We start from the raw sequence: 24924 nt of genomic DNA, 5'->3' as shown, positions 1-24924 counted from the left end.
ACTAAGGCATGGAGGAGGAAGGGGACAGGAGGGCGGGCGGGGAGTGAGGGTGGGGGCAGGGGAGGACCGCGAGGTAGGGGGCGTATTCTCAGGCCAAAGAGGAACCTCACTGCCTGGGCCCGTACAGCGACTTCTGGCCGAGTGGGGCTGAGGAAAAGTCACCGCCTGGGGTCCGTCCCTCTGACCGCTGGAATCACCCCACCTGCGACACAGGCGCCCGCCGCTTCCCTTCCGGAGGCAGAAGAATCCAGAAAAACGCGGGAAGGCGCGAGGTGCGTTGTGCGCAGGCGCGAGCCCAACGGTAATTGTCGCGAGGCTTGGCCGTGTGCGAGCTCGTGCTCACCACGTTCCTGTCACGCCGCTCTGGCAGCCTCGAGCGGCCACCAGCTCTCCCACGTGCTGCCCAGTCACGTGGGCTTAGGCGCTCCAGCGGCTCAATTCAACCGTGCTCCACCCCGGCCCCAGCCCCTCTGCTTCCACTATCGCCCCCCCCGCCCCCCACCACACACACACACACACACACACACACACACACACGCACACGCACACACAAACGCACGCACGCACGCACACGCACCCGCCACACACACCATTGGCCGGGCTTTGCAGTACACCAGTAGTAGCCCCTTCATTCTGGCTTATCAACTACCATAGGCTGGGGGTCTGCCCTGGCCCCGCCTTTCGAACCGGATAGTCACGCCCCCGAGAAAGACCACGCCCCCCACCAACCTTCGTAGTTCAGCCTAATCCCGCCCCTCTGCCGAGTTCCCCCAACTACATTGGCTTAGTTTCTCCCTTGGTCCCGCCCCTGAGGCCGGCTCCTTGCCATCATTGGTAAGGCCCCGCCTTGGGCCCCTCCCGCTGTCCGACTCGCCTCTCCCATTGTCTCGGTTGATGCTGCCCGACCCAGCAATCCTCCTCGGTGTTCAGTTTCCCGAGGTCGCGCTCTTTCTCTGGCCGGCGGGACGGTCCTGCAGCGGAGAACCGGCTTCCCGAGTTCGGGCAGCTCTTCTTCCCTCCGTAGGACCCCCTGTGCTGTTCCAGGGTCGCAGCAGCTATGTCCGCACTGCGAACTCTTCTGCTGCTGCTGCTACCTCTGTGTCCCGGTCCTGGTCCTGGACCCGGGAGCGAGGCAAAGGTCATCCGGAGTTGCACGGAGACCCGGCAAATTCTGGGGGCCCGGGGATATAGCTTAAGCCTACTCCCTCCCGCCCTGATCTCAGGTGAGGAGAATAGAGGAAGACTAGAGAATTGGGGGCGAGGGAGGGGTCGAGGGTGGGTCCTCCCCGCCCCACAATAACTCTTCCCTTTCAGAGTGACCTTTGTAATCTTTTTATCCCATAGTAATATCGCCTCTCCTCCTGAACTTCCTTACCAGGAGCACAATAACCCTCCTGTTCACATAGTAGCTCTTTTACGCCACCCCCACCCCAAATCCCTTTCTAGTAAGTAGCACCCATCTCTCTGGTTCTTTCTTTACAGCCCAATTTGTTCTCCTCGCTGTTTCTAAGAGCACTTCTATAATACTTTCTTGTTTACCAAGTAACCCCACCTCTGCAAACCCCATTCTTCCTATAGAAGCTGTCCTGTAAGTCCTTAGAGGCCTGGGGGGTGCCATGCTGGGGACGGTGGCCTGAGGACCCTCTGATCACTAATTTTGCCCGTTACTGTTTGATCCCATGCCCAATGGCAGTGGACCGGGGAAGGGTGAGGGGACAATAGGGTGGGAATAGGGTCAAGTAGGAATGTGTGTACAGACAATAGAAAAGAAACCAGACAGGTGAAAGAGGAGGGATGGCCCCCAGAGATAGGCAGGAAAAGGAAGGAATTTTACCACATCACTTCCCACCATTCCTTGTGTCTCCTCTGTCTAGGTGAGCACCTCCGGATCTGTCCCCAAGAATATACTTGCTGTTCCAGTGAAATAGAGGAGAGGCTGACCTGGGACACTGAGGCTACTTTCCGAGGCCTGGTGGAGGAGAGTGGCTCCTTCCTGGTTCACACATTGGCTTCCCGGCTTAGAACATTTGATGGTGAGGACTTGGGGTCCCCAAACCTGGCCACACAGCTCCTCGCTGTGCTCATGATCCCAGCAAGTATCCTGTCCTCACTTCCTACTCCATCCCTAAGGCACCCCTGCCCTGCCTTAGCCCCCCCAACCCCACCCAGGCTCTCTCCAGGGTCCTGCCCCACCCCATTCTCAATCTGCTCAAGCCTGAGAGTTGCTCAGTTTCTAACTCACTTGTCTTTTCTCTCCCCACTTTCTTCTTGCCTTTGCTCTTTCACTTTTTCATCCTTCTCTGGCCTCATCCCACCTCACTCTGCTTTCTTTGCATTTGCCACAGAGGTTTTTCGGGAGATGCTCTCATCAGCTGAGCACTCCCTGGCCCTGCTCTTCCACCGCTCCTATGGCCGCCTGTATTCCCAGCATACCCCCTTATTCAGCGGCCTGTTCTCTCGGCTGCGGGACTACTATGAGAAGTCTGGTGAGGGGTTAGATGACGCCTTGGTGGATTTCTGGACGCAGGTCCTGGAGAGAATGTTCCCCCTGCTGCACCCACAGTACATCTTCTCCCCTGAATACCTGTTCTGCCTCACTCGCCTTGCCTCCTCTGCTGATGACTCCCTGAAGCCTTTCGGGGACTCACCCCGTCGCCTCCGCCTGCAGGTGAGGGGTCTCAAGGCCTGAGCTTCAGCCATCTCTGACCTAGTGACCTCTAAACTGTGCATTCACCTCCAACTGAATGACTGCCCCTTCATGCTCCAGTCACCCCTGACCTGGTGATCCCCACATCCTGCATGTCAGCCATCTCTGACCTTGTGGTCACTATCTAGGCCAGGGGTGGGCAAACTTTTTGACTCGAGGGCCACAATGGGTTCTTAAACTGGACCGGAGGGCCGGAACAAAAGCATGGATGGAGTGTTTGTGGGAACTAATATAAATTCAAAGTAAACATCATTACATAAAAGGGTACGGTCTTTTTTTTTTTTTAGTTTTATTCATTTCAAACGGGCTGGATCCGGCCCGCGGGCCGTAGTTTGCCCACGGCTGATCTAGAGCCCCAGTGACCCCTGCCTGACCCAGTGCTCCTTGGTTTCCTTTAATTGTATGTCTCCCACTCTCATCCTGTGCTGAAATTTCACACACATCCCTGACCCACTCACCTACTCTTGCCCCCCAGCCACTTTCTGCCAACTCTTTCCTCATTCTAATATCTTGACTTCCTCCGGTTCAACTGAATGTGAATTAGGCACTTAGTATTTGAGAAGGATTTTCATTTTATAGTATCTCATTTAATTGCCATTGTAACTCTGGGAGGTAGATGGTAGTATTCCTGTTTTACAGATGAGAAAACAACCTCCCAGAAGTTAAGGTCTCACAGCCAGTAAATGGTAGAGCTGTGTCTCACACCCAGGTCTTCTGGCTGTAAGTTCAGTGTTTGTCCTGATGCACAGTCCCATTATCTCCAAGCCCTGTAAAACAGTCCCTCCCATCTCTTCCCAAGCCCAGCTCACCTTGACTATAATTCCTTTGAGCCTCTTGTACCTGCTTTACTGTACCACCTGATAATCCTAACCACCCCAAGATAACTCCACAAACTATCCCCCACTGCTCAGCCCGGAGGTATAGTCTCTTGGTCCCGATCTTGACTGACAAGACAACCCTATGGTTTTTCTCACCTTCTTTCTTCTCCCCCAGATAACCCGGGCCATGGTGGCTGCCCGGGCCTTTATCCAGGGCTTGGAGACTGGAAGAGATGTGGTCAGTGAAGCACTTAAGGTTAGAGGGTGCTTGAGTGTGGGTGGGGCTCAGGGAGGGAAAAGGAGATGCCCCATGAGGAAGAGTCAGATGCCAGCTGGCAGGAGAGACGTGGAGCTTTCCCACATTAGCCTTGAGGCCCTGGAACCCCAGGGTGAACCAGGAAGGAGGTGGGCCAGAGGGAAGTCTCCCTGGTGTCATGATTCATGATCTGCTCTCACCTCTGACCCTCTCCTGCCCTCTGATGACTCATATTCCTGTCAGCCTCTGGGGTTCTGCTCATCTCCATAACATTCTGCAATGGGAGTACTGGTCCCCCCAGTTTCCTCCAGATGCCTCAGTGATGACTCATCTGGCTCTTCCTTTCCTGCTCTCTTTCTACCACCCATTCTCTCCCTGACCTCCAGCCTTACCTCTTCCATCCTCAGTTTCATCCTTCCCCAGTCTTGTCCTTAAACCTTTTCTCAGACCCCACTGTCCCATCCTTCCCAAAAAGAAGTATCTACAACCTGGCCCCGAGGAACTTCCCTCCACAGTCTTTTGGGGTCTCACCTGCTGCTACATGGGGTCACCGACCGTAGCCATTCACAGCGGTTCTCTATATGGGGCATGGGAAGGTAGGGTGGGGTATCTGGTTTCTCCATGCGCAGCACTAAGCGTGGCTGAGGGCAGCCTCGGTGTCTGTGGATCACATAGCCCAGCTCTCTGCCCCCAGGTCCCCATGTCCGAAGGCTGTAGGCGGGCTGTAATGCGTCTGACTGGCTGCCCCTTTTGTCGCGGGGTCCCCCTGCTGCCGCCTTGCCGGGGCTTCTGCCTCAACGTGGCCCATGGCTGCCTCAGCAGCCGGGGACTGGACCCTGACTGGGGGGCCTATCTGGGTGAGGACTCAGGAAAGCCTGAGAAGCTGGTCCCTGTAAGGGTGAGTGGGATGGACTGGGAGGGATTTTTAAGCCATATTGAGGGGGGAGGGAGTGGTAGAGATCTTGAGTCTCCCCATCTAACACTTTGCTGTCCGGGTCAGGATTTGTGGGAACTTCCTAGTTTAATGAGTACCTCCCTGCTGTTCCACCCCCTTCCCCCCCATTTCACCCTTGGCTTTCTCCCTCTCCTTCAAGATGGTCTCCTGTTCCTGGCTGAGAAGATCCAGGGCCCCTTTTCCTTTGAGCTGGCAGCTCAGGCCATTGGGGTGAAGATCTCAGAAGGTTTGATGTACCTGCAGGAAAACAGTGTAGGGGTGTCCACCCAGGTACAGGAAACTCGAGGAGCGTGGGAGTGTCCGCCTGGGGGCTGGCAGGGGTGGTATGGGGGTCAGCTCTAGTACAGGGGAAAGAAGGATGGAGGCAATGGCTTGGGATTGTGAGACAGGGTTGGGGGTCAGAGAGGCACTGTAGATGAGAACAGGGCTATTGGGAGATTTAGGTGTTGGAATGGAGATTCAGTGCCGGTTTCATCCTGTGGGGCATCCCTGTGCCACAGGTGTTTCAGGAATGTGGGGTCCCCCCGAAGGCGATGGCCCGTGCCCACCGAGCCCTGGCACCCATGGAAGAAGTGGGCCGGCGCTGGACCGGGGCTGCAGGGGCGGAGGAGGAGCAGCCCACGACAGCTGCGGGCAACAGCCTGCCCCGGATGGTGAGCTGGGGGGTGTGGACAGGCGTGTGGGTGTGGGGTGGGTGGGTGGGCACGCGCTGCAGCTCCACCTGCTCTCCCTGCACGCCCAGGTGTGGGAGCTCCGCGAGCGGCTGGACCGGGCCCGGGGCTTCTGGGCCGGGCTGCCCCTGGCGGTGTGCGGGGACCCCCGCATGGCATTGGACATCACCCAGGAAGCGGCGCCCTGCTGGACCGGAACCGGGCGGGGCCGGTGAGAGCGGTTTGGTGGGCGGGCCAAAGCCCAAATCCGGGGGCGGGGGCGGACCCACAGGGCCGGCGGGAGCCTTTAGGGCTGCTCTGCTCGCAGGTACTTGTTGCCGGTAGTCGGAGGCCCCCTGACCCAGCAGCTCAACAATCCCGAGCTGGATGCGGAAACCTCAAACCCCGACCTCCGGACTCGGATGCAGCGGCTGCAACTCCGGTCAGCTACAGTGAGGATGAGGGCAGCCGCCCAGGGACGCGACCTAGATCTGGAGGACTGGGGTGAGACCTGATACCCCGGGGATGGGGGGTGGGGGGTGGGGAGGAGGGCGCTGATGGGCTCCCTCCTCTGGCTGCTTGGGATTGGACCTTGGACCCGCCCACTGCTTTCTGAGTCCCTCCCCTCCCATCTTGTTATCATTCATTCACGCATTCATTTTACAATCACGTATGGAACCCTTACCTCAAAGGTTAGGGATAGAAGACCAGTATGAGAGAAGGTCTCTGTCTGTGAGTTCACATTCCAGTTGGGGAGTCTCCAAAACATTCTTACAGAACAGTGGGCAAAGGACTGTGGGAGATTGGGGAGGGTAGGCACCCCCCCCCCGCCCCCCCTCCCCCCAGGAAGCAGGGTTGGGTGGCTTCCCAAAGTAGAATTTGCCAGAGAAGCAAGGCAAGAACATTAATTTTCTCTCCTCCCATCTGCCTGTCTCTCTTTTCTGTCTCATTGTCTTTTTTTTTCTGTCTCCCATTGCCTTTACTCATTCTCATGTCTACCTGACTTCTCTATCCTCGCCTTCCTGTCATTGTCTGTCTCCCTCCTCCTATCTACCTACCTATATCTCTCTCCTCCCTCTTTGTGTCTGTTTCATACTGCCCCTTTTACCCATCCCTGTCTGTCTCTGACCCCCCACCCCGCAGATGAGGATGCCAGTGGCTCTGGAGAAGGACCGCACTATGCAGATGACTGGATGGCCGGGGCAGCAGCTGTGGGCCCCCCAGCCCGGCCTCCTCGTCCTCCTGGCCGCAAAGGAGGTTTCATCGTCCGCCAAAACCAGGGCAGGAGCAGGACTGGGGGGACATCTGTTGGTTTTCACACCCAACCCGTTCTCATTCTCTCCCTCTCAGCCCTGGCCCTGCTTGGACCTCGATAACAGGGGAAGGGTGCCCTGGCATCAGAGGGGCTCATGGCCCTTCCTCTCCTCCCCTCTCAGCTGGATCTGGGGAGGAGTTGAAGGGGGCTGCAGAGAGGGTTGAGAAGGGACTTTTTGGGTGAATGGCTAGGGCCCCAAATCCAGGAGATTCCCATTGGAATTGGGTGGGTGTTCACATATTTATTTTTTCGTTTGGTATCCGGGTCGGGAGGCGGGGGGTATTTATTTAGGCTGTGGTCTCTCCAACTGAGCCTCTAAGTTTGGGCTCTGGTGGTCAGCCCCAAGGAGAAGAAAGGGAAGATTTTTAGAGTGACGGTTGGGGGGTAGGGTTTGAAGGAAGTTGGAAGTGGGGAGTGGTGGGTTCACCTGGTCTCTGGAATGGACAAAGCTGGGTGCTGATAGGGTGCAGGGCAGGGAACTTGGGTATGTGTATCAGGATCTCTGGTCCTTGGTTCTATGTGGTTTTTTTTTCAGTACCAATTTCTTAAACTAAAACGCAAAAAAAAAAAAAAAAAAAAAAAAAATCATGACCTCTGCCATCCACATCCTTCACAAGTTTTGCATTTTACAAATAAACAACTAATTTATTGGACCCCGAGTGTGACTTTCTGTAACTCCAGCCGCCCTCCCCGAGCCCTGGCTCCTTGCAGAGGCGCCAGAGCCTCTCTAAGGGCTCGTTTCTGCTTGTTCTCGCCTCTCTTGGATCCCGCCCCCGATACTGAATTTGGGCAAGTGCTTCACCCTCTGGATCTGAGAACCTTCCTTTGTAAGATGGGGAGGAACGTGAGGACCAGATAGGAGCTGTGTGAGGAAGCACCTTGTTACGGGCAGAATTCCTGGAAAACGAAGCATCATTAATAGACCAACCACACTGCTGCCCTCTGCCTTCAGAACGGGGCTCCTGTTCTCTGCCCGCGTCAGCCTCTGGCTGCCTTGTCACAAGTTCTTGCCAATGTCTGCTTTCAGCTCTTGTCTGTTCCTTTCTCCTTTCTGTCTCCTGAATGAGTAGTTTGTTCTGCAGAAAGCAGAGAAAGAAAAGGTATAAATGATTCTTAAGTGTGAAAGGAGGGCAGAAATTGTGTCTTCCAAGGGCAGGCTATGTGCCCTGACCCAAAAAAAAAAAAAAAAAAAAAAAAAAAAAAGAAAGAAAGAAAGATGCAGGGAGGGAGAGACCCAGAGACTTGATCAAAGTTGAAGCAGCTGCCGGGACTGGCCAGACAAAGGGAGGGAGAGGGGAGGAGCTTGGGCGCTGAGAAAGTTTATGGGGAAAGTTTAGCAGAGTGAGGAACCGGGCGGTGGCTGGGGAAGGCCCGATCCTGATTACCCTGCTGCTCCTCAGGAGGCTTGGTGAGTGGGCAAGTGACATCGAGGCTGCAGCCAGGGGAAGGACTCCAGAATTTATGGGAGGAGTCTTGGGGGAGGGGGGTTATCGCCAAAGCTGGAGGGGACAGAGGGCTGGAATTGAGGGTAATAGGAGGAGACAGGGATGGGTGGAAGGGATAGAAGGAATCTGGACACAGAAACCTAGTGCAAGGCTAGATCCTGGGGGCTGTGTTGGGGGAAGGATGCCAGAGGGGGCAGGTCTTTAAGTAGCAAATATGGGTTTCTCTGTCTGGAGTTACTCCTGGCTGTCCTGGAAGGGGGCTGTCCGGGCTTGTTGGAAGGGCTGTGGCCCGTGGTTGTGGGTTGTAATCTGAAGGGGTGGGTCAGACTCCCAGCTGATTAGGGAACTGGGGCCTGGGAAGCAATTCCAAACTGAATGCTCGTCTATCAGTATCTTTATCTCTTTCTCCAGCCCCACCCACTCAGTCTCCTCTGGGTGCACGATGAGGTTGAAAGTGGGGATGGGGTTGGGGTGGGTGGGTTGTGTGTGTGTGTGTCGGGGGGGTGTTTGGGAATCTGGGTTTTGTAAATAACCCTACATCTCCCCCAGCCCCTCCCACACTGGGGTGGGCCCTGTGCTGAGAGGGAAAAGAGATGCTTGAATTTAGACCAGATGACTGACTCTTACTCATTACAAAGTCACTCCTGTGGCCTCACCTCTCTGGGTTCATCTGCCTGACCCACATTCCCTCCTTATGGCTTTCCCTCTCAGCCTCCAAATGGGACTCTTCATCCCGACAGAAGCTCAGGAAGGAGCCAGGGCCTGGCGATGTCCACCTCACTGTCCTGAACAGATTGGTCTGATCTTTCTTGCAGGGTCTCTCTCTTTCCCTCCTTTCCTTCCAAATCCCGGAGGCTCGGGGAGAAACTATAGGCGGTTGGAGAAGCTGGAGGCAGACGGCAGAGGAGTAGTTGTGGGGCCACCTAGATCTGGGTGTAGAGAGCACACACCCTCACCAACACCCTCCTCTGAATTAGTCCTCGCTGTAACAGCAGGAGAGAAGGCTCTACCCTCTCCTTAGACTCCCTCCTTCCCCTCATTTCCCTTCTAGACGCTGACAGAGGCAAAAATCTGCTAACTCAGGGGGCAGACTCAACCAGGGCTGCAAACAGGCCTGGGGAATGACCCCCAATCTCGAATCTGCACCTTCTGTGGCTGCACAGCTGTCTCTGCCTCTTTGCCTGGCCCTCGCTCTGTCACCCTTCCCTGTGCCACATGGGCCCTCTGTCTCCTACCAGGACCATGCGCCTCTGGGGGCCTCGGAGCCTGGGGGTGGCTTTGGGAGTCTTCATGACCATCGGATTTGCCCTCCAGCTCTGGGGTGGGCCCTTCCAAAGGAGGTGAGTTTCATCTTGTCCCAATGCCTGATAGATTCCCCCCCCCCCCCCACTTGCTCCTCCCAATCCTATCTGGGGCTGTGACTCCTGGGAACTTGGAGGAGGCTCTGCACCCTCTGTCCTTGCTCCACAAGACGCCCATCCACCTGCTGGTGAGGGACAGGGTACTTTCCCTCCCATCTCTCCCCAGGTTACCTGGGCTGCAGCTCCGACAGCCCTGGGCCCCAACCCCAGGACCAGCTGTTCCAACCTGTCCTCCCCGGCAGCGACTAGTATTCCTGAAGACGCATAAATCTGGGAGCAGCTCTGTGCTAAGCCTGCTTCACCGCTACGGGGACCAACGTGGGCTGCGCTTCGCCCTCCCTGCCCGCTACCAGTTTGGCTACCCAAGGCTTTTCCAGGCCTCTTGGGTCAAAGGCTACCACCCTCAGGGTGGAGGCACCCAGTCCCCCTTCCACATCCTCTGTCATCACATGAGGTTCAACCTGAAAGAGGTGAGAGGTGTCGAGGGTGTGGGTGGGACTGGAGAGAGATGGGATCAGGCCTGTGGCCAAGACCATCAGTGGAGAAGGCCCTAGGCATGGGGGGCCACCAGGAGTCACCTCACCCAAAAGGTGGACAGGGGGCCACAAAGGTGAAGTTTCCTATTCTCCCCTCAGCTATCCCTTCCCCAATAGTTTCTGAGAGCTGAAGTCCTGCCCCCTCCCATCTGGTGCATACTCCAGTCTCCCTCCTTGACCAATTTATCTAGCTGGTGTCAGCACTCTGCCAAGTCTGAATCCCACCCCCAAACTCTCCCTCTAGGTGTCCCTTTCCCTTCTTAGCCCCTTCCATTGATACCACCAGGACCTCTGCTTAGCCACTGCCCTCTGACCTATCTTCCTCTCACTCCCCTCACCATGTCTGCCAGATTTCGAGAATCGGGTATATGCCAAGCCATAGCCCAGCCCTGACACCCTCAGCCTCAGTTCTAAAGGGGGAGACAGGTACATGGACTCACGTGTTCATCTGAACACACAGAAACCTGAGAGTTCTTGGAGGAAGAAAGTCAATGTGCAAATGAAAACGTAAGGGAAGGGACTAACTTTTATTGAATACTTCCTGAATTCTGGGTACTAATCTTATCATCGCCTTGCCAGGAAGACATTATGAGTGCCTCCATTATACAGAAGAGGAGGTCGAGACTCTGAGAAGCTAAGTGATTGATCTCTTAGCCGGATTTGAACCCAGGCCCATCTGCTCCAAAGTCAGAGTGCCTTCCGTGACATATGTGCTAATACATGTTTGTATTTGGAATTGTGAGAATATTCATCAGAAAGAGGTGGGGATTTCTGGAGAGGCAGGTTTTAAAGGAAAGGGTGGACATGATTTTGTAGTAAGAAGAACACTAGGCATTCTTAGAGGGAGTAAAATATCAGCAAAGACGTGGTGGTGTGGATGTGTGTGTAAGGGGTGTGTGTGTGGGGGGGGGGTGTGGTAGAACTTCAGTGAGGGTTGCAGACCCACTGCTGATTAAGTAGGAGCTGGAGAAAGCAGCTGAGGAACATGAGTGTGATCGAATGGGCAAGGAGGGCCCGTTACCGGGAGCGAGGCAATGACAATGACCTTTGAGGCAGGTTTTTCCAAAGGTTAGGATGAGGCTCTTCATTGTCACCATCATTCATCTGAATAGCTATCGTGTTCCATATATTTCCACATTCTTCAAGGTAAGTGTTAACCCCAATTTATAGATGGCGGAAGTTCAATAAACTGCCCAAAATTACATAACTGGTAAATGGCTGAATTGGGATTTTATTCTAGGTCCACCTGATGCCACAGATTATTCTCTGCACTGTTCTCTTCTTCCTTCAAAGAGACACAGTTCACTGGCTCTGCCCTGCAGACTTGACCATAATAGCAGAGCAGATTGGAGGACATCATGTCAGAGAGTCAGGTTCAATGACAGTCACATTCAGAGGCAGAAACCCTTCAGGGAGCCCGGGAGCTGGTTTCTAATGTGCACCTGCCTGGCTCAACCTATTTCCCACCTTCCTTCTTGCTGAGAAGTGAAGTCCAATGTTCCAGGCCTCAGGGCAACTCCCTACGAGGTGACCATGGCTCCCCGGTGTCCAGTCCAGAAGTGTCTTTTGCTCTCCAAGATGCCCAGGAGCCCCAGGAGTGCCCTGTCCTTCAGCCATCCTGGGCTTGTCTGCCCACCTGACACCTATACCTGAGACAGCATTATGGTTGCCCCTTTCTTCCCTTTGCTGCCAGTGATCCCCACCCCCACTGAAGAGGCCTGAGCCCAGTTTCTTTCTTGGAGCAGGGACCAAGAGTCCCAGGGTAGACTCTTAATAGTTTTTTTGTTGGAGAAGTGAACACAAAGTTTGCTTCTTAGAGATTTTACTGACCAAGGAAGACAGTAATGCCAAAGAAAATACATGTTCTCCAGGAGCTTCCCACGTTCCAGGTTCCTTCATATTCTTTAATCCATAATGAGCTCGGAAGGAAGAGAGAAGTATCCCCATTTTGTAGATGAGCAAATTGAGTCTCAGAGACATTAGTAACTTGCCCAAGATCTGTCAGCTAGTGAAAAAAGTTGGGGGTTCCTATTAGAGCTGTCAGGAGGCTGGGAGATCTTCGGGCATTGGGCTTACACTTCTTTTCTTCCTGGTCCACTTCTTTCTCCCCATGACTGTTTTCTCTCCTCTGCAGGTACTTCAGGTCATGCCTTCTGACAGCTTCTTCTTTTCCATTGTCCGAGACCCAGCGGCTCTGGCCCGCTCTGCCTTCTCCTACTATAAATCCACCTCATCAGCCTTCCGCAAGGCACCTTCCTTGGCTGCCTTCCTAGCTAATCCTCGAGCCTTCTACCGACCTGGGGCCCGTGGAGACCATTATGCGCGCAACTTGCTATGGTTTGACTTTGGCCTCCCATTCCCCCCAGAGATGAGGACCAAGAGAGGATATCCTCATCTCCCCAGAGACCCCAACCCCCCAGAGCTGCACGTCCTGCCTTCTGGCACTGGCTCTCGAGCCCACACCCTGGATCCCAATGCTCTCTTCCATCCTGCTCCCACCACTGCTGATGGTCACAGCCAGACGTCCAGCCCCGCTGCTTTAGATTTGGGGTCTTCATCCTTCGTCCAGTGGAGTCTGGCCTGGTTGGACTCTGTCTTTGACTTGGTCTTGGTGGCCGAGTACTTTGATGAGTCATTGGTTCTGCTGGCAGATGCCCTGTGCTGGGGTCTAGATGATGTGGTGGGCTTCATGCACAATGCCCAGGCTGGAAGTGAACAGGGCGGAAATGCTGTCAGCAATGGTGGACTGACCACTGAGGACAGGCAACTAACTGCACGGGCTCGAGTCTGGAACAATCTGGACTGGGCTCTTTATGTTCACTTCAACCGCAGTCTGTGGACACGAATAAAACAATACGGCCAGGGTCGGCTGGAGAGTGCAGTGGCAGAGCTCAGGGCTCGCCGAGAGGCCCTGGCTAAACATTGTCTGCTGGGTGGTGAGGCTTTAGACCCCAAATACATCACTGACCGTCGGTTCCGCCCTTTCCAGTTTGGGTCAGGTAAGGTTTTGGGCTATGCACTTCGGAGCGGACTGAGCCTCCAAGACCAGGAGGAGTGTGAGCGCCTGGCTACCCCAGAGCTACAGTACAAGGACAAGCTAGATGCCAAGCAGTTCCCTCCAAAAGTCTCTCTGCCCTTCAAGACTTCAAAGCTACTCACCCCCTAGGCGTTAGACCACTGAGTCTTAGGTTAAACAGCAGCTAAGCTACCGGACACACGTGACCAGTGTGGGACAGCCAGAGGACATTTCTGCTTCCCTGAGAAAGCAAGTCTGCTCCCTGCAGGACGACTGGAACCTGGCATGGGTGTGGGCCCAGAGTCCTCCAGGCTGTGCCAAGGACTCGAGCTGTTCAGCTCCCAGCAGCACTCCTCCACCCCCCTTTGCCCCTTCCCCTGTCCAGCCCCCTGGCAGGTCCATGTAGCACTCAAAGGCTCCCTGGAGGAGCAAACCATGACTTAAGCCAGAGGACGGTTGGGACACGGTGGACTGGAATAATCCGTCCATGTCTCTATGAAATGTTTGTCACTGAGCTACGCTCATTTCACTATGAAATGTTTGTTGAATGAATAAATAATTTGAAACTTGGACTTGCTTTATGTAGTGCAGAAAGGGAAGGGGATGCTCATCTTCATGCGAGACGCGGGGGGTGGAGAGGGTTCTTTTTCATATTCTCCAAAAAGCCCGTCTAGAGTCTCTCCTGAATCCTTCTTGCTGCAATCTAGCCGCCGCCGCACCCCGCCCCTCTCCTCCAGGGTCCCGTCACTCACCGCTTCCGGGGCCTCAGGCCACGCCCCTTCCCTTCCGCTTCCGGCTTTTCTCCAGTCATTCTCCGGGCGCCCGGCTCCGGCCCCGCGGGGTCTCGGTTCCGGGTTCGTGGTCCCGGTTCCCGGCCCCGGGGGGTCTCTGGGCCGGCGGGTGCCGGGACTCCCCGCCGGCCGTGCAGCCCTCGCCCCCATGGAGTCCCAGTGCGACTACTCGATGTACTTCCCGGCCGTGCCGCTGCCGCCGCGCGCGGAGCTGGCGGGGGACCCGGGCCGGTACCGGGCGCTGCCCCGGCGCAACCACCTCTACCTGGGGGAGACTGTCCGCTTCCTGCTGGTGCTTCGCTGCCGGGGGGGCGCGGGCTCCGGCGCCGGGGGCGGCCCGGGCTTGGGCTCCCGAGGGGCCTGGGCAGAACTGGCCACCGCCCTGGCAGCCCTGGCCTCGGTCAGCGCCGGCGGCGGCCCCGGCGACCAGGATCCCGAACCCCCAGGGGGCGGGGATCCGGGCGGTGGGGGGCTGTTTCGAGGCTGCAGCCCCCTTCTCACCCACGGCCCGGGCCCTGCTACCTCAGGGGGAGTGACCACGGTGAGGACCCGGGGTGACAGGCGCAGGACCAGGGGTGATTTGCTGGGCTCCAGAGACCGGAGAGGAGGGAGACATCGGGGGGTAGTTGGGGGCAGATGATGGATGAGGAGGGAACTGGGCACCTCTTAAGGGGAACTGCCCCTCTGCTGACCTCTCCACCTCTTTCACACCCCTAGCTGCCTGTGGAAGAGCCAATTGTGTCCACAGATGAGGTCATCTTCCCACTCACTGTTTCACTGGATAGACTGCCCCCCGGGACACCTAAGGCCAAGGTAAGAGTGGCAAGGGGTGAAGCTCTTCTCCTCCTTCAGATGTCCTCTCTAAGGCTGGCTGGCTACCTCTCCTCTTGACTGTGGCCGTGTCCCTTTTGCTCAGATTGTAGTGACTGTGTGGAAGCGGGAGGTGGAGGCACCAGAGGTCAGAGACCAAGGCTACCTGCGCTTGCTGCAGACCCGATTTCCTGGGGAGACCTTCCGGGGAGAGCAGAGTGCTTTCAAGGCCCAAGGTGGGGAGAACGCAGGGAGAAAATGCCGGAGCGGCATTAAGAGAAATGTTCGAGCTGTGGGTTGGGTGAGGTCTGTGCCCAGGCCCAGCGATCAATTCTTGCTCTTGCCCCTGCCCTCTCCCGCAGTGAGTACCCTGCTGACTCTGCTGCCCCCTCCAGTTCTGAAATGCCGGCAGTTCACTGTGGCTGGAAAACACTTGACTGTTCTCAAGGGTGAGCAGATTGGTGGCTAAGGTCTTGGGTAGCAGCAAGGGCAATGACTGGCTGGCAGGTACCCTGTGCAGACTCGGGGGAAAGGTTCATTTTGGGGGATTAAGGTGGGATCTGAGGGGTCCAGATAATCACTGCGCTGGTTACCTTCGACAGTGCTGAACAGCTCTTCCCAAGAGGAAATTTCCATCTGGGATATTCGTATTCTCCCAAACTTCAATGCCAGTTATCTACCTGTCATGCCCGATGGCTCTGTGCTGCTGGTGGACAATGTCTGGTGAGGTCCTGGGAAGGGGCAGGGCTGCAAAGTGGTGGGGCTGGGGGCAGGGCTGAGAGCTCTGGCCTGGAAAGACCCAGCTCTGTCCCCTTTCTTCTGAACTAGTCACCAATCTGGGGAGGTCTCCATGGGCTCCTTCTGTCGGCTTCCTGGTACCTCTGGCTGCTTCCCCTGCCCACTCAGTGCCCTAGAGGAACACAACTTCCTGTTTCAGCTGCGAGTGGGTGAGCAGCCACCTCCAGGGGCCAAGGAGGTGAGTATAAGGGGCTGGTGATTTCAAGGAAACAGGTTAAGAAAAAGCAGTGGGGCCTGACCGGTTTGGCTCAGCAGATGGAGCGTTGGCCTGTGGACTGAAAGGTCCCAGGCTCGATTCCGGTCAAGGGCATGTACCTGGGTTGCGGGCGCATCCCCAGTGGGGGGCGTGCAGGAGGCAGCTGAATCGATGTTTCTCTCTCATCGATGTTTCTGGCTCTGTATCCCTCTCCCTTCCTCTCTGTGAAAAATCAATAAAATATTTTTTAAAAAAGAAAAAGAAAAAGCAGTGGGCCCTAGCTGGTTTAGCTTGGTGGACTGACGGGTCCTGAGTTCGATTCCGGGCAAAGGCACATACTTTGTTTGCAGTCTCAATCCCCGGCCCTGGTCGGGGCTCATGTGGGAAACAACCCACATCGATGTTTCTCTCTCTCTTTCCCCCTCCCTTCCAGTCTCTCTAAAAATTAATGGAAAAATATCCTCGGGTGAGGATTAACAAAAAAATGAAAAAGCAGTGGGAGGGAAAGGCTAGGGTGTTACCTGAAGATGAGAGGGGTTCTCTGTTACCCATGATGGTTCCCTCTGCTCCTCCCACAGGGCCTAGAAGTCCCCTTGATTGCTGTGGTTCAGTGGTCCACCCCAAAGCTGCCCTTCACCCAGAGCATCTACACCCACTACCGGTGAGTGTGTGGGAACCTTTGGTGGGACCACCCTGTTCACCTTTGTTTCAAAACACATACATCCTGCTTTCCTCTCACTGCTTCCAGCCTGCCCAGCATTCGCCTGGACCGCCCGTGCTTTGTGATGACTGCTTCTTGTGAGTCCCCAGTTCGGACCTATGAGCGTTTCACGGTGACTTACACGCTGCTCAACAATCTCCAAGACTTCCTTGCTGTGAGGCTCGTGTGGACCCCGGAGCACGCACAGGCTGGTAGGGTGCCGCCAGGCTGGGCCTTTGTCCCGAAGGAGGGGAGGGGAAAGGAAGAAGCCATGGAGGTGGGTGACACGTGGCAGGCTGCTCTGGCTCGTGCCACAGACAGAAATGGAGAGAGGCAGCGAGGCAGGATGATTTAAGAGCACGGGCACCGATGCTAGCTCCTGGTATGTTTGATTTCTACCTCCATCATTTACAAGCTGTGTGACCCTGGGTGGTCACTTACCCTCTCTGAACCTCAGCTCCCTCATCCCTAAAAAGGAGAAAATAATACTGCTCTTCCCCCCGCCCCCACCATGAGGACGTTATGGTGATTTTTAAAGAGTTAATGAATATGAAGTGGTTAGAATAGATCTCAGCACACAATAAATATCAGCTGTTATTTATAACATTTGGCAAAAGATATACTCAGTTTACTCCACAGGGTGACTTTGAAGATCAATCAAGACGGTGCTCATGGAAGCCCCTTGCTGAGGAACACTATACAGATGCTTACTGGTCGCTGTTTCTGCCCCCCAGGAAAGCAGCTGTGTGAGGAGGACCGGCGGGCCATGCAGGCTGCCCTAGACTCCATTGTCTGCCACACGCCCCTCAACAACCTTGGCTTTTCCCGGAAGGGCAGTGCCCTCACCTTCAGTGTAGCCTTCCAGGCTCTAAGGACAGGGCTCTTTGAGGTGGGTTGGGGAGGTGCCCACTAGAGAGGGGGTGGACGGTGTGGTGGGTGATGCAGAATGTTGGGATAGGAGGCATCAGGGCTGCTAGCTGCTGGAGAGGAAATACAATGGATGGCACTAAAGCCAGGCCAAAGGAAGGTGGGATTTAGATCCAATATTGGTCTGCCAAGGGGAAAGGTGATTTGAAAGGAGGTCTGGGGCCTGGAAGCCAAGTGGGAATGCTGATCTGTGTCTTTCCACCCCAGCTGAGCCAGCACATGAAACTGAAGCTACAATTCACTGCTAGTGTGTCCCACCCTCCACCCGAGGCCCGGCCCCTCTCTCGAAAGAGCAGTCCCAGCAGCCCAGCTGTCCGCGACTTGGTGGAGAGGCACCAGGCTAGCCTGGGCCGCTCTCAGTCCTTCTCTCACCAACAGCCTTCCCGCAGCCACCTCATGAGGTATGGAACCGAGGGAGGGGAGCCACTGGACTCAGTAGAGGCCGGCATTGGAGCGGGAGCAGGAAGCGGTCCTGAGGTCTAACTGGAGCCCACGTTCTCTGCCTTCCTCCAGGTCCGGCAGTGTGATGGAGCGCAGGGCCATCACACCCCCTGTGGCCTCCCCAGTCGGCCGCCCCCTCTACCTGCCCCCAGAAAAGGCCGTGCTCTCTCTGGACAAGATTGCCAAGCGCGAGTGCAAAGTCCTGGTGGTGGAGCCTGTAAAGTAGCACTTTGGCGGCTCTTCTACTCCCAGAAATCGAATGCCTCTGGAGGGGGTCCTTGTTCCAGACTGTGCCTCCTTAGGGATGCCTCCCACTGTGGGTGAGGAGGCCGCAGCCTGTCTGTGTCTGCTGAGGGAAAAGCTGTGAAATGGGCGGGTATGGCTGCAGCACTAAACCAACAGTATTTCCCTGACTTCCTGGGAGGGCTGGTCCCACCCCTTGGTCAGGGCAAGGGTTCCAAGAGCTCCCTTGATTCCCCGCCTTGCTCCCTGGTTCTAAGTTTACAAAGTGTTTTCTCATTCCTATTAAGTTGTCTTTCGTGCCTCTGAAATCCCCCCCCCCCCCCTCCTGAGGGCTGAGATTAGAGGGTGGTGATGGTAAAGGGACCCAGACAATGACCCTCCTGTCTCAGAGGGGAGGGGAGATAGCTAGGTGGCCTCCTCCTGCCCCTCATGTTTACGTTTGCAGCCTGAAGCACTTTAAGTTGTGTGGGTTTTGTTTTTGTTTTTTGTCTGTCCCTGTAACTTATTCTCCAACTACTGCTTCCAACTGAAATAAGTCTATTAAATGCCTGTTCAGGAGGGAGAATGACTGTTGTTTGTGTGTTGGTGGAAGGAGCAGAGCCCAGAGCTCAGAATGATTCCCTTCAGCATGCATACCAAATAGCTCCTGTCTGCTCCCTTCCCCCATTTTTTTTCTTTTGATTCTCAGTTTGATATGCTCAGAGATAGCCTAGCTCCACCAGTTTGGGCTGAATTACATGACTTTCCTCTTAAAAGGCAGAAGACATGGGTGTAGCACCTCCCAACCCCCATACACACATCCCTGGGTCTGGGAACATCAGACATGTTTATTAGGAGAGAGGGAGGCCCCCTTGTCCTCCCTCTTCTTAACACAGCACAGAGTCACCAAGCCTCTGCCCTTTCAGGTGATGGGGTGTGGGGGAGAGGATGAGCAGAAAGCCTTAGGTCTGGCCTCAGGCCGAGAAAGAGGAGGTTGCATCTTCCTCATCACAGAGGTTCACGGACCCAATCACCCTTGGCAGGCTCAGACATCAATGGGCTCCCGGCCTCGGTTCTGCCTCTTCACCACAAACACCCTCTGTCCTGACACGGTCACCAGCAGCGTGTGTTCTCCAAAGACCACTGGAGGGGAGACACACCTTCCCAAACCCCGAGAGAGGGAAGGGAACACAGAGTTAGTGGGGTGTAATGGCCTCCACGGGGTCATACACAAACTGGCTGGAATCAAGAGCCAAAGAAATGAGATGGTTTGATGCTCAGAGATCTGAAGATGGGGCGTCTGCATTCAATACCCTTCTCTTACTTTCTCATACTTCTAATGCAGGGGTGAATCCCAAAGAGAAGAAAGTGGCCAGAACCAGGGACCCCAGGGGGAGATGGTGGGAGGTTGATAGGAGACCAGTGCTTTTTCCCTGAGGACAGCACCCCACCTCTGGGAGCACCCTACTTCCTATCACCACCAGTAGGGGCAGGGGATGGGGCTCACCCGACAGGCGCTTGAAGGGTATGTTCATGCCGTGGTGTAGCCGGAAACCGCAGGCTGTGCTGACCAGCTCAGAGATGGCGCTGGCTGCCTGCTCATCATTCTCTAGATCCCCAGATGACTGCATGCAGACGGGGAGGGAGGATGGCAGAAATTAGGGAATAGAATTGGGAAAGAATTTCAGGAACCACTTTGGCTCTGGCATTGGTACCCTCTTCCTCTCCATTTCCTAGTACCCTCGAGGTCAGCCGTTTTGGAAACAAACCTAAAACTTTCCTATGATGTTGTTGCCCTTCTAGATGTCATACTGGTTCTCATGCTTATACTGGGCTTCCCCCGGTAAGCTGGGACTCATCCATTTCTTTACTGACCATTCTTTTCGAATCCCTTGAAACTTGATTTCTCTCCCTGTTGCCATTTATTTGATAAAACCACATTCTCAAACATCACTGACTTTCAAGGCTCTATCTTTTCCTGGCTTCCCACTTGCTGCCTTGTCTGCAGAATCTGAAACAAATATCCCTTTTGTCCTTGACACAAACACATCCCCCCCCCGCCCCCCCCATCCCCCCCCCCCCCCCCCCCCCCGGCCATTACATTGCCCTTGGGTAATCATATCACAGTGGCCTGGGCTTCCTCTTTTCAGGTGACTGTCACAACTTCTCTCTACCTCCTTGAGATGAGCCTCCCACTAGGTTAAGTTCAGTGCCCTTTGCTCTCTTAGACACTCTGTACCTCAGTTTCCTTATCAGTAAATTAGAGACAACAGCATCTATCATATGGGCTCTTGAGGGTTATGTGAGATAATATTGGTGAGGTGCTTAAAACAGCTCTTAGCAATACATATTAACTGCGGTTGTTTTATGTCAAACTTGATGTCTAAAGTTAAGTCATCAAAATTCCCCTTACCGCTCCCATTCCCCAGTAAACTTCCTTTAGTAATTTCCTGTTAAAGGAACTATCATTGTTAGCTTGAGTTCAAAGTCATACTAAATAGAGAAGTATCTCCTCTGTTACCTATCTCTAGTCATTATGAAGATATATTGATTCTTCCTTTAAATTCTCTTCTCTCCTTGCTCCTTCTCAGTGCCACCAGTCCATACTCATACACAGATTTCCTTCTGCAACAGCCTTCCTGCTTCTGGATTCCTCCCCTTCCAGCCCACCTTCACACCTAATAGAACAGTCTTGCTCAACTATTTTATAAGCTCATGTTTCTGTTAAAAAACCCTTCAAAACTCCTATTGCCCCAGCCTTGAAAGGCCTCCACAATCAGATCTTTTCTTACACATCCTTTTCTTACCCCAAACCTTTCCAAACTTTTCAACATAAACCCACTATCAAAACAGCCATCACTCCTGCAAATATATCCATCTCAGCCCTCTCCTTTTCTGCCTGTTCACACCATTCTTCCTTTAAGCCCAGCTGAATTTTTTGTCCTTCAAGGATTCCTTGTCACAACACAAGTTATAACCTTAAGGGTTGAATCCTTCATTTTCTGAACTCTTTCAGTTGTCTTGACCACTGGCATTGCTTTAAGTTTTTGACCTTAAGCCTGTCTCTCTAGCTAGACTGAAAATTTCTAGCGAGCTAACACTACATTGTACTATGGAACAAAATACAAAGCCTCTTCAATAAATTCTTGGGTAATACAAGTTATCAACAAACCTGTAACTGGTTGTCTGACTTCGGTAAAGTTAGTAAACCCTTTTACCTCAGAATAATTACCATTCTGAGATTCCAGAGATTTAATTATTAAAAACTTACTTTACCAATTATGACCAAGAATAGCGGGAAATTAGTCTCAACTGGGCAATGTTAGAAGGAATCACCCGGCCATGTGTACTTGGGGGGACTCCCCCCCCCCCACCCCCTTTGCCCAGAACGCACCGCCAGCACTGCGCCTTCGCTCAGCACCAGGTAGCCGAGCTGATCAGGAATACGCTCCAGCCCGTGGGTCAGTGCAGAAGTCTGGTGGGTAAAGATGCAATCAGAAGCACTGCTAGGAGGATGGCCTCGATTCTCTTCACTTGCAACCCAAGTCTCTCATGACCTGCCCCAGAGGTTCTTTTTCCCAAGCCAGGGCCATTCCAGACCCTTTTCCCATTCCCTTTACATGGCCTTCAACACGGATTTTTTTTTTTTTTAAAGAATGGTATTTTCTTGCCCTAGCTGGTTTGGTTCAATGGATAGAGCGTCCGCCTGCAGACTGAAGGGTCCCAGGTGCGATTTCGGTCAAGGGCACATGCCTGAACCAATGGTTCTCTCTCATCATGGATATTTCTCTCCCTTCCGCTCTGAAATCAATAAATATATATATTTTAAAAGAATGGCATTTTTTATTTTTAAAAATATATTTTTATTGATTTCAGAGAGGGAGAGGGAGCGATAGACACATCCATGCTGAGAGAGAATCATTGATTGGCTGCCTCCTGCACGCCCCCTACTGGGGCTCCGGCCCGCAACCCGCAACCCGCAACCCGGGCATGTGCCCTCGACCCCAACCGAATCTAGGAGGACCCTTCAGTCCGCGGGCCTACACTCTATCCACTGAGCCAGACCAGGTAGGGCAGCACTGATCTTGAACCTCGATGTGTCCTCACCCCTGCTCTTGGGCTCCCTTGTTCTTTCACATCCCACCGTTGCTACCCCCGACGCGTTCGCAGCCCCACTGGCCTCTCTCTCCTGCCCCCTTTCCAATTCTCCATGTGGCCAGCTCCTCCTCCGCAGACCACAACCTCCCATAGATCCCTCCTCAGCCCTCAACAATCCCTCTCCGTCCAGGGGCAAAGAGGAGGTGACGACAGACTGCCGGCCAAGGAAGGGGCAACTAAAGAGATTGGGGGACAGGGACAAGGAACCCCCAGCGCGTCCTCCGGCGCATGCGCCCTCACTCACCATCGCTGCCTTAGGTGATGGGGGGCGCTCCCTACCAGATAGGAAGCTTCCGGCTCCAGACCCAGGTCACGTGCTTCCACCAGGGTGTCTCCTCCTCCTGCCTTGCGTGGCGCCCGTCGGACTTCAGCCCCACCCCCAGAATGCGGATTGGAGCTTGGCTACGTCATCGGGCTTTCCCAGACGCACGCGGATTGGTCGCAGAGCCCCTTTAACACCCATGTCCCCGCCCCTCTGATCCTGAGCGCGAGTAGGAGGGTGAAGTGTTGGCGAAGGAGTGGACCTGGAGGGGCGGGGCCGGAGGGAGGAGAATGGGACCCGGTGTGCTGAGCGATAGAGATATTTTGCCCTCGCTAGACTGTACACGAGGGTGCCCACAGCAAGAGAATAAAGTGAAAGGACGTGACATGCATGTGAAAAGCTATTCAACTACTACCCTTACCCTTACTCCAGACAGCTCTCTGTTTAATACAAGGATTTGTTCCCAAAACTGTTTTTTTAAAAAAATATATTTTATTGATATTTTACAGAGAGGAAGGGAAAGGGATAGAGAGTTAGAAACATCGACCAGCTGCCTCCTGCACACTCCCTACTGGGGATGTGCCCGCAACCAAGGTACATGCCCCTGACTGGAATCAAACCTGGGACCCCTGAGTCCGCAGGCTGACGCTCTATCCACTGAGCCAAACCGGTTAGGGCCCAAAACTGTTTCTTCCTGGGATTCTGTGAGGAGCCCTGTGATGGTGAATTGAATCCCCCGCTGGGCAACACAGCTTCAATACTGAATACTCTCTGCCAGAAAAAATTAGAAACAGTACTTTGGAGTGTTTTTAAAAATATATATACATTTTTATTTATTTCAGAGAGGAAGGAAGGAGAGAGAAACATCAATGATGAAAGGTAGTCATTGATCAGCTACTTCCTGTACAGCCCACAGTGGGGATAGAGCTGGTAGCCCAGGCATGTGCCCTGACCGGGAATAGAACCGTGATCTCCTGGTTCACAGGTCGATGCTCAACCACTGAGGCATGCTGGCCAGGTTGGAGTCCTTTTTTTTTTTCTTTTTCTTTTTTTATCCTCACCCGAAGATATTTTTCCATTCATTTTTAGAGAGAGTGGAAGAGAGAGGGAAAGGCAGAGAGAAATATTGACGTGACACATGGATTGGTTGCCTACTGCAGGAGCCCCGACCAGGGCCCCAGGCCAGGGATGAAGCCTGCAACCGAGGTACCTGCTCTTGACCGGAATTGAACCCCAGACCTTTCCTTCTGCAGGCTGAGCCAAACAGGCTAGGGCTGGACCACTTTTTAAATATATGGGTGTCACGTAGGAATGTTGTGTTTTAATTTAAATAGTTTCTAGACTTGTTGCAATACTAATGTGACTGAGGCAGTGTTGGTAGGTAAAGTGAAGGATGATGCTAGAAATAAAACAAGTACTTGTTGGGAGGGGGTGTGGAGAAATTGGAGCCCTCATACATTGCTGGTGGGGTTGTAAATTGGTGCTGCTGTTGTGGAAAACATCAGCTGTTCCTGGAAAAATAAAATACAGAGTTATTGTATGACTTAGCAGTTCCACTCCTAGACAGCCACCTATGAGAACTGAAAACATATGTTCACACAAAAACTTATACTCAAATGTTTATAGCAGCATCATTTATAATACCATCCAAATGGAAACTATATAAATATCCCTAAACATAAGAATAGATAAATAAGCCCTAACTGTTTGGCTCAGTGGATAGAGCATTGGCCTGCGGACTCAAGGGTCCAGGGTTCGATTCCAGTCAGGGGCATGTACCTTGGTTTCGGGCACATACCCAGTGGGGAGTGCGCAGGAGGCAGCTGATCGATGTTTCTCTCTCATCGATGTTTCTAACTCTCTGTCCCTCTCCCTTCCTCTCCGTAAAAAATCAATAAAATATATTTTAAAAAAGAACAGATACATTAAAAATGACATATCCATAAGTGCAAATTATCACTGTAAAAAAGGAACAAAGTACTGATACATGTCACAACATGAATAAACATTGAAAACATTATGCTAAGTTAAAGAAATCAGACACTCCGAAACCGGTTTGGCTCAGTGGATAGAGCGTCGGCCTGCGGACTGAAAGGTCCCAGGTTCGATTCCGGTCAAGGGCATGTACCTGGGTTGCAGGCACATCCCCAGTAGGAGATGTGCAGGAGGCAGCTGATCGATGTTTCTCTCTCATCGATGTTTCTAGCTCTATCTCTCTCCCTTCCTCTCTGTAAAAAATCAATAAAAAAAAAAAAAAAGAAATCAGACACATACAAGGCCACATATTGTGTGATTCTTTTTACATCTACATTAGACAGAAAACAAATTAGTGGTTGCCAGGGGCTGGGAAAAGGGGATAATCGAGAGTGACTGCTAATAAGCATGGGGTTTCTTTTGGGTGATGAAAATGTTCTGGAATTACATAGTGATGATGATTGCACAACCTTGTGAACATAATAACAACTGAATTATACAATTTGTTGTATAATAAAGTACTATTGCTTGAGGAGACAGTTAATTAGAGAAGTTGCCTTTTTAAAAAGAAGGTATGTTTATAATA

The 24924-nt window shown here is 53.5% G+C and overlaps 4 protein-coding genes across 7 annotated transcripts; 3 read left to right on the top strand and 1 right to left on the bottom strand.

Annotated features, from left to right (window-relative positions):
* The first annotated feature begins 913 nt into the window (after window positions 1–913).
* Window positions 914–7354, top strand: GPC2 (glypican 2). Its single transcript, XM_036311047.1, has 10 exons — window positions 914–1223; window positions 1875–2033; window positions 2346–2668; window positions 3701–3781; window positions 4476–4638; window positions 4876–5006; window positions 5237–5389; window positions 5479–5618; window positions 5715–5890; window positions 6530–7354. The coding sequence occupies exons 1-10, from the start codon at window positions 1058–1060 to the stop codon at window positions 6760–6762; spliced, it is 1725 nt and encodes a 574-aa protein (XP_036166940.1). The 5' UTR covers window positions 914–1057; the 3' UTR covers window positions 6763–7354.
* Window positions 7355–7984: 630 nt separating this feature from the next.
* GAL3ST4 (galactose-3-O-sulfotransferase 4) lies at window positions 7985–13631 on the top strand. Of its 3 annotated transcripts, none has more exons than XM_036309364.1 (4): window positions 7985–8109; window positions 9198–9486; window positions 9674–9977; window positions 12178–13631. In XM_036309364.1, the coding sequence occupies exons 2-4, from the start codon at window positions 9362–9364 to the stop codon at window positions 13207–13209; spliced, it is 1461 nt and encodes a 486-aa protein (XP_036165257.1). In that variant the 5' UTR covers window positions 7985–8109; window positions 9198–9361; the 3' UTR covers window positions 13210–13631. The 3 variants fall into 3 exon arrangements, with proteins under 3 accessions (XP_036165257.1, XP_036165255.1, XP_036165258.1); XM_036309362.1 differs by having other exon boundaries at window positions 7997–8109; window positions 8858–9486; XM_036309365.1 differs by having other exon boundaries at window positions 8009–8109; window positions 9385–9486.
* Window positions 13632–13841: 210 nt separating this feature from the next.
* On the top strand, window positions 13842–18527 carry TRAPPC14 (trafficking protein particle complex 14). The gene is made up of 11 exons (XM_036309361.1): window positions 13842–14391; window positions 14568–14663; window positions 14767–14896; window positions 15023–15109; window positions 15263–15383; window positions 15489–15636; window positions 16233–16315; window positions 16403–16566; window positions 17089–17243; window positions 17489–17682; window positions 17795–18527. The coding sequence occupies exons 1-11, from the start codon at window positions 13999–14001 to the stop codon at window positions 17946–17948; spliced, it is 1725 nt and encodes a 574-aa protein (XP_036165254.1). The 5' UTR covers window positions 13842–13998; the 3' UTR covers window positions 17949–18527.
* Window positions 18528–18772: 245 nt separating this feature from the next.
* LAMTOR4 (late endosomal/lysosomal adaptor, MAPK and MTOR activator 4) lies at window positions 18773–22495 on the bottom strand. 2 transcript variants are annotated; one of them, XM_036309367.1, is made up of 4 exons: window positions 22347–22495; window positions 21339–21419; window positions 19452–19569; window positions 18773–19104 (listed from the first exon to the last, which is right to left on the bottom strand). In XM_036309367.1, exons 1-4 carry the CDS (start codon window positions 22347–22349, stop codon window positions 19058–19060), a joined length of 249 nt encoding a protein of 82 aa, XP_036165260.1. In that variant the 5' UTR covers window positions 22350–22495; the 3' UTR covers window positions 18773–19057. The 2 variants fall into 2 exon arrangements, with proteins under 2 accessions (XP_036165260.1, XP_036165259.1); XM_036309366.1 differs by having other exon boundaries at window positions 18773–19087; window positions 22347–22494.
* Window positions 22496–24924: the final 2429 nt, after the last annotated feature.

The sequence above is a fragment of the Myotis myotis genome, unplaced genomic scaffold (assembly GCF_014108235.1).
Source record: "Myotis myotis isolate mMyoMyo1 unplaced genomic scaffold, mMyoMyo1.p scaffold_m19_p_5, whole genome shotgun sequence".
NCBI lineage: Eukaryota > Metazoa > Chordata > Mammalia > Chiroptera > Vespertilionidae > Myotis > Myotis myotis.
The sequence above is the reverse complement of the archived record's forward strand: the minus strand, read 5'-3'. Positions and strand labels throughout refer to the sequence as shown.

Bases quoted from the DNA above. Each gene is read 5' to 3' on its own strand.
- TRAPPC14 (XM_036309361.1), top strand. From the start codon at position 13,999: ATGGAGTCCCAGTGCGACTACTCGATGTACTTCCCGGCCGTGCCGCTG. The intron at 15,110-15,262 runs GTGAGCAGATTG...TACCTTCGACAG, and splicing joins ACACTTGACTGTTCTCAAGG to TGCTGAACAGCTCTTCCCAA. The intron at 15,637-16,232 runs GTGAGTATAAGG...CTCCTCCCACAG, and splicing joins CACCTCCAGGGGCCAAGGAG to GGCCTAGAAGTCCCCTTGAT.
- LAMTOR4 (XM_036309366.1), bottom strand. The intron at 19,570-21,338 runs GTGCGTTCTGGG...GTCTGCATGCAG, and splicing joins GCGAAGGCGCAGTGCTGGCG to TCATCTGGGGATCTAGAGAA. The intron at 19,088-19,451 runs GTGAGCCCCATC...TCTCCCCTCCAG, and splicing joins ACCCTTCAAGCGCCTGTCGG to TGGTCTTTGGAGAACACACG.
- GAL3ST4 (XM_036309364.1), top strand. From the start codon at position 9,362: ATGGGCCCTCTGTCTCCTACCAGGACCATGCGCCTCTGGGGGCCTCGG. The intron at 9,487-9,673 runs GTGAGTTTCATC...ATCTCTCCCCAG, and splicing joins GGTGGGCCCTTCCAAAGGAG to GTTACCTGGGCTGCAGCTCC. The intron at 9,978-12,177 runs GTGAGAGGTGTC...TCTCCTCTGCAG, and splicing joins TGAGGTTCAACCTGAAAGAG to GTACTTCAGGTCATGCCTTC.
- GPC2 (XM_036311047.1), top strand. From the start codon at position 1,058: ATGTCCGCACTGCGAACTCTTCTGCTGCTGCTGCTACCTCTGTGTCCC. The intron at 4,639-4,875 runs GTGAGGACTCAG...CTCTCCTTCAAG, and splicing joins TGACTGGGGGGCCTATCTGG to ATGGTCTCCTGTTCCTGGCT. The intron at 5,891-6,529 runs GTGAGACCTGAT...CCCACCCCGCAG, and splicing joins CCTAGATCTGGAGGACTGGG to ATGAGGATGCCAGTGGCTCT.